We start from the raw sequence: 15,862 nt of genomic DNA, 5'->3' as shown, positions 1-15,862 counted from the left end.
CAGCCAGTGGATTCTGAATAGGGTTCATTGCGATTGGAACTGAGAGATTGGCAGCAATCCAGAACTGATGAACTATCAAAACTGTATGAGCAGGACCCTCGGAGCATGCCTCCGGTTGGGGATCTGGGATGGGTGGGAGGTTGGGTGGGGCTTTTCCCTTTGTTACTCCCCTAATCCCAGATACAGGGAAAAATGATAATATTAGTGTGGAAACAATGGTATTACCCACTTTCACCGTATAGCCTTTGACCCTTTGTACCCTAGTCAACTAAGTAAGATCATTAAAAAATAATTTTTTAAAAAAGGAATTGTACAAAAAAAAAAACAGTCCTCTAAAAGAACTAGGGGAGAAAGGAGGCAAAATTACAGAGCAACTACTTGGCTTAGGTAGCTAGAGTAAGGTGATGACAGACCTTTTTGGGCTGTGCTTTGTCCCTAGCGTGTGATCTTACTTTGTTCAGGAGTATTCAGTTTGGGAGAAAAGGGGCACACACAGCTCTTACTGACACAATGCTGACTCAGATCCAAAACTGAACTTCCATTGTAAGTTGGAAACATTGATTTATAATAGCCAATGATGTGAATAAGGGATTCAAAGCAATAAGAATTGAAAGGGGAAACAACCATACCCAACGAGATCTCGGTGAATGATGAGGCATGTTTTAATCAGCAATTTTGGTTAACACTGAGCCCTCGTTGCCCCACCCCCTGCCCTGTTCCAGCAGAATCCTCCTGCCCCCTTTTCAGCTTTGTCCTGAAAATCCTAATTGCTATCCACACAATCTCAATTTCCCCTGTCAAACCTTTATTTTTCTCTCTTCATCTTGTGAACTTACCAATTAAAGTCTTAACTATTCTTTGTGACTGTCCCTGACCTATCAACTGAAGGCATCGTTAACATCCATGTCCGTTTAGCAGTGGCTACTGGTGGGAATGTGTCAACACTTACAACACTGCATTTATCTAGTTACACATGTGTCTGTCACTTTAGCTATTACTGCTCTGAGACCTTCAAACCATAGTATGTTTTGCAAAACTACTCCTTTTAAGTGTTTGAGCTACTTCTTGACTATATTTGTGAATTACAACCCCATCAAGATTCTGAATTGTTTCCACCAAGAATGGCAGTCAACCTAGTAGGTTCTCAGCACTTCCTTTCATGAAACCATCAACCAGAAAAGAGAACATGATCCTATCTCCCATGTGACTGAGGGCACTGGTGAAAAGCTATTAAATTCCAGGCAAAAAGCATCTGCCAAGACTTCTAGAACCTTAGCATATAGAGAAAGCTTCTGTAAACTCATGGAATCTTGGTATTAAACCCTTTACATGGGCTGAACAAACATCAAGTACTTCTCAAGTGATCTAGCATGGCAAAATCCCTCCAACCCTGCTGGAGAACTTCCTGACAGGATAGGTAAGCAGGGGACTCATTCCACCGCTGAACTGGAGGCAGATATAAAGGAAATTCTCGTTGCTTGGTGACTAGGAAAGAGTGACTCTCAGTCCCCCACTCCCTCTGTCACTCTCCTTTCAAATAAACAAGCAAAAACCATTTTTTTTTTAATTACTGTATCCTGGGACCAGCACAATGGCTCAATTCACTAATCCTCCACTTGTGTCCACCACTGTCCCTTATGGGTACCAGCTTGTGTCACAGCTACACCACCTCCCTTCCTGCTTCCTGTTTAAAGTCAGAGAAAGCAGCGGAGGACAGTCCAAAGCCTTGGGACTCTGCCCCCGTATAGGAGACCGGAAGAGCTCCAGGCTTCTGCCTTCAGATGGGTTCATCTCCAGCTATCCCATCCATTTGGGAAGTGAACCAGCAGATGGTAAATCTTTCTGTCTGTCCTTCTCTCTTAAAATCCCCCCTTCCTATAAAAAAATAAATAAAATTTTAAGAAAAAAGTACTGAACACTGAATGTACTCTCCCACACCCATGCAGATCCACAGGTACAAGGTGAAAGCCTTAGGAGCTCCAGATACTTGAGCAAATTCTCTGCTCTCTCACTGACTAATCCTAAGTTACATAGCTACTGAAATGAAGCCTCAGAGAAGCCATTCTAAAAGTTAAAATTTTAACAACTAACTGGATTATAGAATGAAGAGCTGAACATGATGTGGTAAAAAAGGAAGATCCTGTATATTATTCAAGGCATTACTAAATAAATGAATGTTTTCTCTCTTTTTCGTATGTATTATTTTTATTGGAAAGGCACGGTTAGACATGCCCACATTTCCAACAATATGTTATCTAAAATGTCCAATATTCAACAACCTAAGACATCAGTATAACATATGAAAGGATTAGGAAAATGTGATACACACTCTGGAAAAAAAACAATCAATAGAAACTAAATGGGTCTTTGTATTTCAAAGACACTGCTATAAATATGTCCAAATAAATCATACTTAAGCAATTTAAGAAAAAATGTGATGAGAACCACTAACAGTAGATATTATTAACGGAAACATTCAGTAAAAACAAACTAAAAGTATTTGATCTGAAAATACATTAAAATTATGCTGGATAGATGAGCAGATATTAGGCAATTTCATAACAAAACCAAAGCTTTTTTTAAAAGCCTCAGAAACCAATATGGCAAGTTTATATACACCAATACAAATTCAATAAGGATGTGGGAAAATATTTGGCTGAAGAATTGCCACATTTGATGAAATCCATTAATCTGTGGAACCAAATTCAACGAACCCCAACTATGACACACAGCCACAAGAGTGTTGCACAACTAGTCACTTCAAAAGACGTAGACAGTCCAAGGCAAAATTTTTAAAAGGCTACCTTATTCACAGAGGAACAAAATAAGATTAACAACTGACATTTCAGAAGATTTGACTGCAGTCAGAATAAATAGAAGTGCATATTTAAAATACTGTTTTAAAACTAAAATGGCCAGCCAATGATTCTATTTTCAACAAAGCTACTTTTAAAAATGAAGGTGACCAAGACATTTCCAGATTTAAATAGATTAAGAGAATTCAAGGTTAGAGGATGTGCTAAAAGCAAGAGACATAAGGTGGTAATCCATGCCCAGAGAAATAGTGAACAGTAAAGGAACAGGTAGTGTGTTCATGTCTACAAAACACAGTTTCCACATTTCTACTCCTAACTCCTTTTAAACATGTGTGCCATGTAAGAACATCATTATAAACTGTATTGCTGGGTTTAAACATTCCGTTCATGTAACACGTAAGACAGTAATAGCACAAAGGGAAAGGCATGAGATTGAGTTATATTAAAGCAAACTTGCTGTGTTTAACCGGAACTAGTATTGTTGGTATGAATACGAACACTGGTACAGAACAAGATGTATTTTGCAACCCCTACAATAACTATTGAAGATATAATTTATTAAATTTAGTTACAAATCACACTGTAATTGTAATAGCACAGAGAAAATATTTGCTCAAAATATAAAAAGACAGTGAAGAGAGAATACATGTCCAAATGACATTTGAGTCAAGTAAAAAACAAATAACACAATGACAAACATAACTCCAACCATCTCAACTACTTTACCACACAGAATGAACAAGAGATGTCAATAAAATGGCAATATTTGCCAGGCTGCATTTTAAGAAGACGAAACTTTGTGCTGGCTAACAAAAAATACTCTATGTACAACCATGCTTACATGTTGAAAGAAAATTGAACACAGACTAAAAACTAAGCATAAAATCATAAAAATTCTAGGGAAAAACATAGAAGAAAGTCTTGATATCAACTATACAAAAATTTAAAACTTTTGTTCTTCAAGAATATTAGCAAAAGATACTCCACAATGGAAAATGTTTCACAAATTATACTAAACTACTTTAAAATATTTGTGAACAATTGAAACTGTGCTTCTGTTTTGGTTAAGGGAATTTTGAAATACAGATACAGGTTTTCATAATAGTGCTCTCTTTGGACTTTTTGAAGATCCTTTTATCATATCTCATAAAGAATCTGTATTCAGAATAGAAAGAACTCAACTAATTTAACAGAATCAGTGTGGAGCCTGTTTTAAGTTCCTTCTTTCACTCAGTGATGTTTGTAACGTTCATATATGTTGTAGGCTGTATTGCTACTTCATTCCTCATTATTGCTAAATAATATTCTATTGAATGAATGAGTCACATTTCATGTATTCATCAGGTTATGGATAGTCAGTTTGCTTCTTCTATTCTTGTTATTATGAATGATGCTTGATATCAAGAACCATCTTATTATGATTTTAGCTTGCATATATTTATAAGGAAGGGTGTTGAACATCTTTTATTGCGCTAACTTTACATTTGCATAGAAGTACACATGAGTGGTTGTTTGCGGTTCAAAGTAACACTTGGGATTAACCACCTTTCATCGTTAAGCACCAACCATCTCAGAAAAAAAAAAAAAAAAAACAATAAAAAGCCAAACTGTGGAACTTGCGCCACAGTACGGTGAGTTAAGTCACCAGTTTAGATAACTGCACTCCAAATTTCAGTCACAATATGGGTCTTCAGCTGTGCTGCCTTTGACTCAGCTCCCTGCTCATGTGCCTAAGAAAGCAAAGAATGATGTGTCATCTACCTAGACTCTTATAGCTCTGGCAGGAGTCCAGGCCGGAGTTCTAGCCTCCTGGCTATGGTTTGGCCTAGTTCTGGCCACTGTCGTCATTTAGCAGTGGTAGATCCTCACTACCACTGGAAGATACTCAAAATCCCCTCCATAATTGTGTGAGTCATCTGCCTTTCAAATAAATCATCATTTTTCTTAAAAAAAAAAGAATTGCCTGTATGAATGTCATTTTGTGCTTTAAATAAAAATAAATAAATAATATTTAGTGTTAAAAATTGCCTGGCTTTAATTTCTGGCACATATGACCCCAAAAATAAAACCAGTCCATATAGAAAAACAGTTAAGTTCATGGACTGAGATTTATGGCACCAACATAGGTGCTGTGTGGTCGTTTTATTGATGAATAAATGCAAACTGCCAGATTTGCATTCTGCAAATGTGAAACTGGCACTGGAGAACCAGCTCCTTCAACCAGCCGGGTCTTTTGCAGCCGCTTCGGGCCACTGGACCACCTCAATGACCCCTAGTTTTCATTTCACCATTTTGTGTTTTTGAAATGTTTGATAAGAATGTGTTCAATTTATACATTATCTAAAAGAATGCTTTTGCAACATGCTACCTCTAATACTTCCACATTCTTTGCCATCCTAATTGGCCAATTTCTTACATCCTAGAATTATTTGCCATCTTAAATTCCTTTTCTTACGTGATTAAGACTTTATTGTTAGAGTACCTCTTATTAAAAAAAAAAACTCACCAATTAATATAGAAAGCCCTATGTTGATACAAAAGCAGAAAATTCAATCTTATCTGTCACGGCAGATCAAACTGTGCTTTGAAGATTATGGAACCCAGGATGTAGTTATAAGTTTCTCTAACTAGTCAGAGAAATTAAAATAAGTCACATCACATCCCACATTATACTCTCTTCAGATGGGTATTTCAAATTTTGTAACATCTAAGTCCCTTCCATATTTTCTAAGATTTTTACCTGTGCTTCCACACTGAAAATGGACTTGCATTCACTGTTGAGTTGCATTGCAACAAGTTGTTACGTTCTACCAATATGTGGACAAAGCCTCACATTCTATTAAGATGGACTCAGACAATACAGAATCACAAATGTTTTGCTTTCCTTACATTCTGATTTACAATTTGCTTGCTGTTAGTTTCAAGTGGTGGAATTTAAATGAATATCAAGTTCAGGTTTCCAAGTTGGCATATTCTGTAGCTTTTAAGAACAGCTAACACATTCAAACCAATGTTGCTTCATTCTCCCAGAGGAAGATTTTCAGACGAAATTATGTCCTCAGTCACAATTTTTTGGTTACCATAGTGACAAGAAGAAAGAATGGAGGAAAAAAGGAAGATACAAATATCCGAACACACTCAGTTTTAAGAATTGGATCTACTTAATGTCATGCACTGAGGTTGATCAGTTGGATGAACTCCCCATGCACTAGGTGAGGTATTCTACTAGACGTAGATGCGTTAGTTGGGCAGCTGGAGCCATCATCCACAACCAAAGAAGCCAGTGAATGAAGATTACTGACGATCTAAAATGCATAAAGTTAGGTTCTCTTAAAAATGGAATTATATTCCAGTATCAGACAGAAACTCATTAATTTGATCCTTTTCACATGAATTTTCTGTTTTCTGTACATGATTTTAGAATCTCCCATTTTAGCTGAAAGTTACCTGTGTACTAAAAATAGTTTCTTAGCAGAATGGAACAGTTGCATTAGACATACAGCTACAGCCATGTTCCAGTGGTTATTGCTATGAAGTTTATCAATCATATGCTCTATAATGAAATCAATATTTCATTAGACTGAAATTTTCCTTTGAAAATTTCGATTCTAAACATAATTTTGAAAGATATAAGCATTTATAAAAAAACCCATAATATTTCATGGCTATAACCTGCTTCTTGAATGATAAACAGTTCTTACTGTCAACCTAACTGTATTTACGTAATTAAATTTTCAAAACACTGATTTGTAAAATGTCTCCAAGTAATAACATGAAGGGCATTAACTTTGCTTGCATGGTCCAGGGTGAAAAGTCCCAGCGTCGTCAACATGACAATTCTCTTTCCAAGCCTCTATTCTCTCTTCTACAAAATGACCGTATCCTTCCCACCGGCACACAATAGATGCTATCTGTACAAGCTAATGGATGACATTTATTACAAAAATCTCTATAAAATGAGTCATTACATTATTAGGCTCAATATTTAAAGATTTTCTAGGTAAAATGTGTAAGACTTCTGTATGAATAACAAAGACAAATATTGATTGAATATTTATAGTGGGCCTCACATTTTACATGGATGATTCCACATAAGTCTCACAACAGTCCAGTGACATAGATGCTCTCTGCATACATGGCTGATGAAAATAAGACAGAACTCAGCAAGAGGTACAGCCTTCAATATGTTCTAAGTGTAAACCTATCATGATACACTCCAAAACAGTCATATCCTTATGAGCTGTTAATTTGAAAATGTAAAAACATTTTAAATTACTGATGCTATTCTAGAAATTTCTGAAATATTTGATTAATTATATCCTGTGGCATTTAAATATTAAAACTCTTTTATTCCTTTTAAATATAAACAGAAATAAATATAAAACAGTAAATACATTTAAAGCATCCACAGGACATTATTACTAAGTCAAAAAATAGTGCTGCAAAACATATTTGAGGTTGAAAATATATGAACATTGATAAACAAAAAGCAGATACTTGAAGAAACAAAAATAATAATTTTAATAAAAATAATATCATATGCAATTAAAAAACTAGAAAATGGATATCAGATGCTAACAATTGCTATCTCTTGGAAACTTTATTTTCCAAATTTCTATCAGAAAAGATTGGGCCCAGTAAAATGGCTAAAATCATCTCCTTGCACGTGCCAGAATCCCATACGCACACTGGTTTATATCCCGGTAGCTCCACTTCCCATCCAGCTCCTTGCTTGTGGTCTGGGAAAGCAGTAGAGGATGACTCAAAACCTTGGGAACTGCACCCACGTGGGAGACCTGGAAGAAGCTCTGGGCTCCTGGCTTCAGATGAGCTTAGCTCTGGCTGTTGTGGCCATTTGGGGAGTGCACTAGTAAATGGAGGGAGTGCACCAGTAAATGGAAAATATTTCTTCCTGTCTCTCCTTCTCTTTGTAAATCTGACTTTCCAATAAAAATAAATAAATCTTAAAAAAAAAAGATGGCAATTTTTTGAGCTATTATAAAAAGTCAGTGAAACATCTTATGGTTACTGAAATGCAAAGTGATTTGTGTATTTCTACATGTATAAACATTTACCAAAGTCCATGAAACTGCTCCAGATTCTATGGATATATCAGTGGTAAACAAAGCATGAAGACTAAAAAAAAAAAAAAAAAGTAAATTCTTACTAATAATGGTTTCAATTTAATCACATTTTTCTAATAGTATATATGCTCTTTTCCTATTTAAAAAAAATCCTGAAATGTACTATCTCTTCTTGATTAGACTAGGAAATATCTCTAAACTCATACAGCAATCAGTTGTGTTTTTCTACACATCAACACGTTAATTAAAAGAAATTAAGAAAGCAATTTACAAAGATTTTACAAAAATAAAATAATTATGAATAAATTAATTGACAAGATGCAACAGCTCAACATTTGAAACTGGAAGACACTGATAAAAAGATGGAAAGGCATATGAGTCTTCATGATTTATCAGAATTAATATTACTAAAGTGTAACTACCATAGAAAGTCACTTACAGAATTAATGCAGTGCCTATCAAAGTTCCAAAGGAATCTAATAAAACCAAACCTAAAATTCATATGGAATCACAAAAATCCTTACTAGACAAATCAACCTTAAGCAGGACAGCTGGAAAAATTGAACTGCCCATTTCAAATACTACAAAGCTCCAATATACAAAGCAGTCTAGTTACAGCCACGGATGAGAACTAGATAAATGGAACAGAATAATCTTGAAATAAAATGTTTCACATTAGGTAACAATTTGCGATAAATATGACAAGAATATGCAATGTAGAAAATATAGTCTCTTCAATGTTGGGAAAGCTATCCACCTACATACAGAAGAATGAACTTGGGATTTCACTCTATATTTTGCAAAAATTAACTTCAAATAAACACTTAAATGTACAAGTTAAATCTAAATCTACTTTATGTTGTCTCAGCAATGATCTTTTGAATATGGCCTCAAAAATCAACAACAAAACCAAAAACGTAGTGTAACTATATCAATTGGTACAGCCATGACAGAACAAAGTATGGGAGTTCTCGTAAAGTTAAAGTCAGAGGCAGGAGTCTGGTTCAGTAGTTAAGCCTCTGCTTAAGATTCCTGCAGCCCACACTAGAGTGCAGGGTTTGATTCGATTAACTCTGGCTTCCTACTCCTGCTTGCCACTAAGGTGGAGCCTTGGGCAGCAGGGATAGCTCATACAACTGTGTTGCCACCTCTCGCAGGAGAACCTGTATTGACAAGCAGGATCCTTCCTTGGAGGGTCTAAGCCCCAGACTGGAGAATGGAAACGGTCAGTAGGTAATCTCTGTATCTCAAATAAATACCAAATATGTATTTTCATAAATTAGCAGAACTATCATAATTAACACTCGTGTGTATCTATTAAAAGAATGAATAAATGAATCAGCATTTCAAAGAGATACCTGCATGCCCTCAACATTTACTGCAAGCTTTTCACAAAAACCAGCATCAGTGTCTATCAGCAAAGGAACAGATAAAGAAATGCTGTGTTGATGTACAAGGAAATACTATTCAACCGAAAGGACGAAAGAAAGAAAGGACGAAAGAAAAAAGAAAGACAGAAAGAAAGACAGACAGAAAGAAAGAAAGAAAGAGAACCCTCCCATTTATGAAAACATAGATGAATCTAGAGGACTTTATGCTAAGTGAAATAAGCCGCATTCAGAACGATAAGCGTTGTATGACCTCTTATGCAGCACTTGGGAAACAGAACTCAAAAATCCAGAGTACCAGAATGGCTTCCACGGGGAGAGTGCTGGGTGAAAGGGGAGACATCAGCCAGGGCACACAGTCAGATTAGATGAGTAACCCCCAGGTCTGATGTGCAGCATGGTGGCTGTAGGTAATAACCCCATGTTGTCTATCTGTTCTTGCACAAGCACTCATGTAGGCACACAAAGGGCTACCTATATGCAGAGGGGATACATTGACTCATTGCAGCATAGTAACAATCACACAAGGCTTGAGTACATGTGGTTTTCAAAATTTCTTAAATCATAATCAGCTTCCAAAGCCATTTCCCATGGACTCTAAAATCATATTTATAAATATTATATAACCATCTCAGTGCACAGTTTTAGCATAAACATTATTAATTTGGTGGCCATAAACTTGAATGTTTAAAAAATGAGATAACTTAAGTAATGAAGGAAAATTCATTGACAGTCCCATAGTAATAATTTCCATTCTTTTATGAGTCTTTAGAGAAGAGAAAAATGTTGTCCATCTATACATAAATATTCTCACACATTACCAATTCTTTAGTTACTCACTGTTTAGAAAGAAAATCAAATTTTACATGTTAAACTGGCTTGCTTTAAAATAGATTTCAGTGCTTATACATTTTAATATATGTTCTTCAGTACCCATTCCATCCAAAAATCAGCTCTTCAGCATATTTAAATTTTCATGCTTAAAAACACACTCAGCTATACCAAAACTTTACTGTATTAATTTCTTTTTTTATAAGTAAATTGACTTATTCTTATCATAAGGAACTTTACAATCAACTTTAGTAGAAATTTATTTGAAATTCCTAAATATTAGAAACAATTTAAAGACATTGTTTTTCTTAAGAGAACAGATGGCCCAGATGTGTACACTAACTTCTTATTACTCACCATTAAAATCTTCTCCTTGATAAATATTAAGATCATGTACAAGGAAATTTGAGGATAAAAGCTCAAACACAGGGAAGAGGAGGAGGAGAGAAGTATAAAGGAAATGGAGGGAAAGCAGGAGAAGGCGGAGTGACTACTCACTTCTATGGACCAAGTCCCACACATCGTCAATCTGAGCCTGGGTCGGGAAATGGCCGCAGTCATTGAAGTACTTCAGGAGTTCATTTCTATCTAACCCTTGCCAATCTTCTCTTTTGGCAAACATGATTTCATAGTCTAGAAATTTAAAAAAGGTAAAAGAAAACATTGTCTTTCTACTATATCAAGGATAATTCTCCTGAAATCTCCATGTGAATTTGAGGATTCCTTAACTCCAGTTTATTATTTCTACCAATGTGCGTCCTTGAGGCTATGTGCTCTCTGAGCGCAATGCCAACCTGAAGGCAAAAGTCAAATAAGTGCTTTCCCACCCTGCCCCCAACACATGGGCACCCACACACCCTGTTCCAAAGCAGTAAACTGGAACTCCATTCCCTTAACACAACACTGAGATCCTCTGTTTGGTTTCATGACAACTGCCCATGCTTAAGCATATCAGAAGACATAGCTTTGACATCGGGATTTATGGTGATCTGACACCTGCACTCTTTTGTCAGTTTATTTTTTCATTAGTTACTCTAATTTTTGCTCATTTATTTGCAGCTTCTATTCAAATACTCAGTAGTTGAATTGGTGATTCCATATTGTTCTGTTTTTCCATTTGGTACCTAACTCAGAGCAATATCTATTTTTTTAATCAGTACATTCACATACTCCTACTTGATAGTTAATGGCACTTTGTTACTCCTGACTCGAGACTACCACAGAGAATGACTTACTGGGAGCCACCTTTCACCCATACTTGACATTAGCTTTTGAAGAATAGCCAAAAGAATCAAAACATGTTTTGCTGGGTCTAATTCTTCATAAACTTGTTGGTTCTTTTTTTTCTCCCTCAAGGGTAATATTTCAGTCTGCATTCTAAAGTATGTTGGATCGGTGATCCCATAAGGCTACTAGTTGGTCAATACTGAGAGGATAAGAGGGATTACCTTAGCACAGCATGAGCACTTAAATATTACGTCCCAATAAACAGCTTCGAACAGAGGATGCATCATCCTGGCAACTCAACAAAATAGATCTCAATTTTCGAGTTATTCATTCGCTCATTTGAAGAAGATGGCAATGAGAAATCGATAAATTCAAGAAATAATTGGTGATAACTTAATTATGAGTGGCTACTCCAGATCCTGGAATGCAGCAACAAAGTAAATATCTAGCATGTATTTAGTATATCTATGAGTCTTCTATTTAAATAAGCTAACCAGAGCAGTTGCTTTTGGCACATACACATCTACTTGTCCCTTCGATTTTTGTGCATGCTGGTGTCATTTTGCATTGCCAGGATTTGGAGTGAACTACCTATGAGCGCCTTCTGCTACATAACTCACTCCGCCCACGTGCGCAGCCACTCAGAAGTCCAGGGTATAAGGACTTACACGGAAGTGACCTTGCATCACTGAACGGAGAGAGCTGGTTGGCTATTCTGTTAGCTTGAGTTCTCCGAAGTTCCAGTTGCCCGTGTCATAACCTGTCTGATAGCACACTCTTTTTTTAACTTCCATTCCTTCCTTGTCTCACATTTCTTTCCACCAGCATTACTTTCTAGGATCAATTTGAAAATACCTTAGTTGCAGTTAAACTCTTGTGTTGGGTTCTGATTCTGGAGAAATTCACATTAAGACACAAAGAATGTCACTTTTTATATTTATGTTAAATACAAAATGTTCTCCATAAAAATGTATACAGCTAACTTTGAACAGTGTGAGTTTAAACTGCATGGGTCTACTTGTGAGTGGTTTTTATTTTGGAGAGGTTCTCAATAATTTGAAAAACACTTCCACGTGAACATCATAGCCTAGAAACATTTAAAAATAAGAATAAAAATAAGTAAATAAATAAAATTAAGAATATATATAAAAATACGCAAAACATACACAGATAGTATTCTGTTTTAGTATTTCATACCATAAAATATGCAAATATACAAAATGCTTAAGTTTGTTGATGCTAGCAACACGAATGCTTACACTTACAATTGAAAGAAAAATAAACAGATATGTAGTACTAAATGAGAAATTGTAGTAGCATAATAACTTTTTAGTCACCTTCTATTACTATTGCTAAGAGCTCAAGCATTAGGTAACCACTTAAAAGCATCACGTATGAGGCTTCTCATTTCCATATGAGCACTTCATCCCTACAGTAAATTGGGATCCCCGGAAAAGTTACCTCTCTCAGTTTTCACACTTTTCTCTTTATATAATAAGTATAGCATAAGAAACTTGTTTATAGACTATTAAGTCATCTGTAGCACTTTTGGCATACATAGGCTATGGGTAATTAGGTAAGCTTAGTGGCCTCAGAAGTTATACAAAGAGTTTTAGGGGGTACATGGGTTGGTGTCTCTATGCCCGCTAGTAATTCAAGAATCAGCTGTACATACCTTGATTGAATTTTCCTTCTATCATACAATGTTAGAGCATCCTGATGCATATATTAACATTAGGGCATTATGACAATATTGATAGATATCAGTGTCATTAGCACTAACTAATATAACACTAACTAATATAACATTAACTAATATCATGCCCTACCAAGCAAATCTTTGGCAATATACTAGCATAATCAATAATCTAGGTTTAAATCATTAGAGTTCATATAAAACTTAACACTATAAATACTAATGAAATATTCTGATAATTGAAATATGCTTTCAAAAATACATAGACATCTGCCAAGTATCACCAATAGCACATGGAAAGGAATGAGAATTTCTGTTTTAAAAATTATTAATATAAACAGAATAGTCTCAGGGGTTCACGGATACAATTGTAAGACGACAGTACTTCCTCCCCTCTTTTTCCCCTCCCTCTCTCCCCTCCTTTCTTACTGCCTTTGTGTTCCTTTACTTTTTCCAATAGCATCTGGAACATGAAGACAAATAAGAATTTGCAAATTCTATGAATTCTACAATTATCTTAACCTGTAATGTAAACTGATACATTGGCTGGCACTTTAAATTATTCATTTGACTAATTCTATTCTGTTTAAATCTTATGTTGGAAAGAGTACCATCTGTCCTAATTGGACCCTTTTATTTTATCCTCGCTGTATGTCAGTGGTGATGTGGTCAACCTATGCTGTAACACTGTCTTTTTTTTTTTTAAGATCTATTTTTTTTTTTTTTAAGATTTATTCATTTTTATTACAGCCAGATATATACAGAGGAGAGACAGAGAGGAAGATCTTCCGTCCGATGATTCACTCCCCAAGTGGTCTCAACGGTTTTTGCTGAGCCAATCCGAAGTCAGGAGCCAGAAGCCTGTTCTGGGTCTCCCATGTGAGTATAGGGTCCCAAAGCGTTGGGCTGTTCTCGACTGCTTTCTCAGGCCACAAGCAGGGAGCTGGATGGGAAGTGGAGCTGCCAAGACTAGACCTGGCACTCATATGGGATCCTGGTGTGTTCAAAACGAGGACTTTAGCCACTAGGTCATCACAGCGGACCCGTGACATTGTCTTCTATTCACAATCCTCCACTGCCTTCAGCCCCTCACAAGGTGAGAGGCAACCACCTACAATGTGAGCGCTCTACCTCCTCTTCGATCTCACTTGGCTCGGCTCTCATTTACAATGTTCATGACAGTAAAAATCCGTCTCATGGCTTCTTCCAATGCCAGCACTTTGAGAATACTGTTTGCTCTGCCTGCACCAATCTGCCCCGCTTGGCCCTCCTGACTCCTACCCTGATGTCTACAAAACTTCTGCTCCAGTTTCTTCCCAGCTAAATACCACCAGAGGGTACGGCTAGAAAACAAACCATGGGCAATGGTTGGTTTGCTTTTTTTTTCTTAATCAAGACTAAGAGCTTATTTTTAGATGCTACAATAGTCTAATATCTGAATTTATAAAATAAGGAGTAATCATGGAACATGGAAAGAAAGTTAAATAAATGAGGTTAAAAGTGTTAAAAGTTAATTCAGTGACAACATTTTACGAGTGAAGACAGGATGGATTAAAACAGTGAGAGCATAGTTGAAAAGACATGCAATTTGAAAATCATTAACTTAAAAATAGTGGTGGAAAAGACGTTCAGGGCATTAACTGTATGATTCTAATACACATCTTGATAAATATAAAATCTGTACTTTCACATTAGAGAATGGAATGTAAAACCATTGTTCATGAAAAAACATTTTATTAACAATGTTTTATTGTTTTTCATTTTGTTTCATATTTTTATTTAATGATTCATCATTTATTTTTATTAAAAATGTTACTAAATTTTATTCTAGTGCCTAAAGAGCTATGAGCACAAGTCTTAACATCTGCATATGGAGGGCCCGCATGACAGCATAATGGTTAAGGTCCTTGCCTTGAACGCGCCAGGATCCCATATGGTCGCCAGTTCTAATCCCGGCAGCTCTGCTTCCCATCCAGCTCCCTGCTTGTGGCCTAGGAAAGCAGTCAAGGACAGCCCAGAGGATTGGGACCCTGCACCCACGGGGGAGACCCGGAATGAAGTTCCTGGCTCCTGGGTTTGGATCGGCACAGCACCGGCTGCTGCAGCCACTTTGGGAGTGAATCATCAGACGGAAGATCTTCCTCTCTGTCTCTCCTCCTCTCTGTATATCTGTGTTTCCAATAAAAATAAATAAATCTTTTTTAAAAATCTGCATATGGGTATGAATTCTCTCAATTGGACTCTCTTGAACTCTCTTAAGGTTCTCTGTGTTAATAAATGTGTCCCAGCAGCTTCCAAATGGGAAAAGTCGGGAGCTTGGAGGGAGAGCAGGGCAAGGCTTCACTCTGCAGCTGTCTCTAATTCGCTCTTTCTCTTTTCCTGTCTCTCCATCCCTCTGAAACTTTGCTCTCCTTCGATTTTTTCCTCTGAGAATCAAGCTGTTGGACCAGGTGAGCTGTCTAGCTTGGCCCCCTGACACATGTAGAACCAATGTGTGTTTCCCTCTACCTTGTCTCCCTTTTTGACTCATTCCTCCCTCAACTTTTACCTAGAGCAAAGGGACCACACTAACTCAATGCATTCCAGGTATTTGTCAATATCTTCTTATACATAACTGTAACATATAGATGTTTTAATACAGTTACTGAAAAACATCTTTTAAAGAAACATGTCTAAGCCCTTCTGATAAACAAGATATTTATCAAATGTACTATGTTCATTGCTGAACAGTCTCTGCTTTCATGAAACTTTCTTAAGTTTCAGATAAACATTGTATAACTACCTGAAACTTCATAAATTGTATTTTAACCTAAAATCAGT

At 36.4% G+C, this 15,862-nt stretch overlaps 1 protein-coding gene across 3 annotated transcripts in view; it reads right to left on the bottom strand.

The window, feature by feature from the left end:
* The window catches only part of IQCM (IQ motif containing M), a 420,838-nt gene that overhangs the window by 144,999 nt on the left and 259,977 nt on the right, over positions 1-15,862 (bottom strand). For all 3 annotated transcript variants that reach the window (XR_009245823.1, XM_058666784.1, XM_058666785.1), the window contains exon 11: positions 10,618-10,752. Coding sequence is in view for 2 of the 3 variants with exons in the window: in XM_058666784.1 (XP_058522767.1) it covers positions 10,618-10,752 (135 nt within the window). In the remaining variant the exon portion in view is untranslated. The remainder of the gene's footprint in view (positions 1-10,617; positions 10,753-15,862) is intronic.

The sequence above is a fragment of the Ochotona princeps genome, chromosome 7 (assembly GCF_030435755.1).
Source record: "Ochotona princeps isolate mOchPri1 chromosome 7, mOchPri1.hap1, whole genome shotgun sequence".
In the NCBI taxonomy this organism is placed as follows: domain Eukaryota; kingdom Metazoa; phylum Chordata; class Mammalia; order Lagomorpha; family Ochotonidae; genus Ochotona; species Ochotona princeps.
This window is presented reverse-complemented; position numbering and strand designations above follow the sequence as displayed.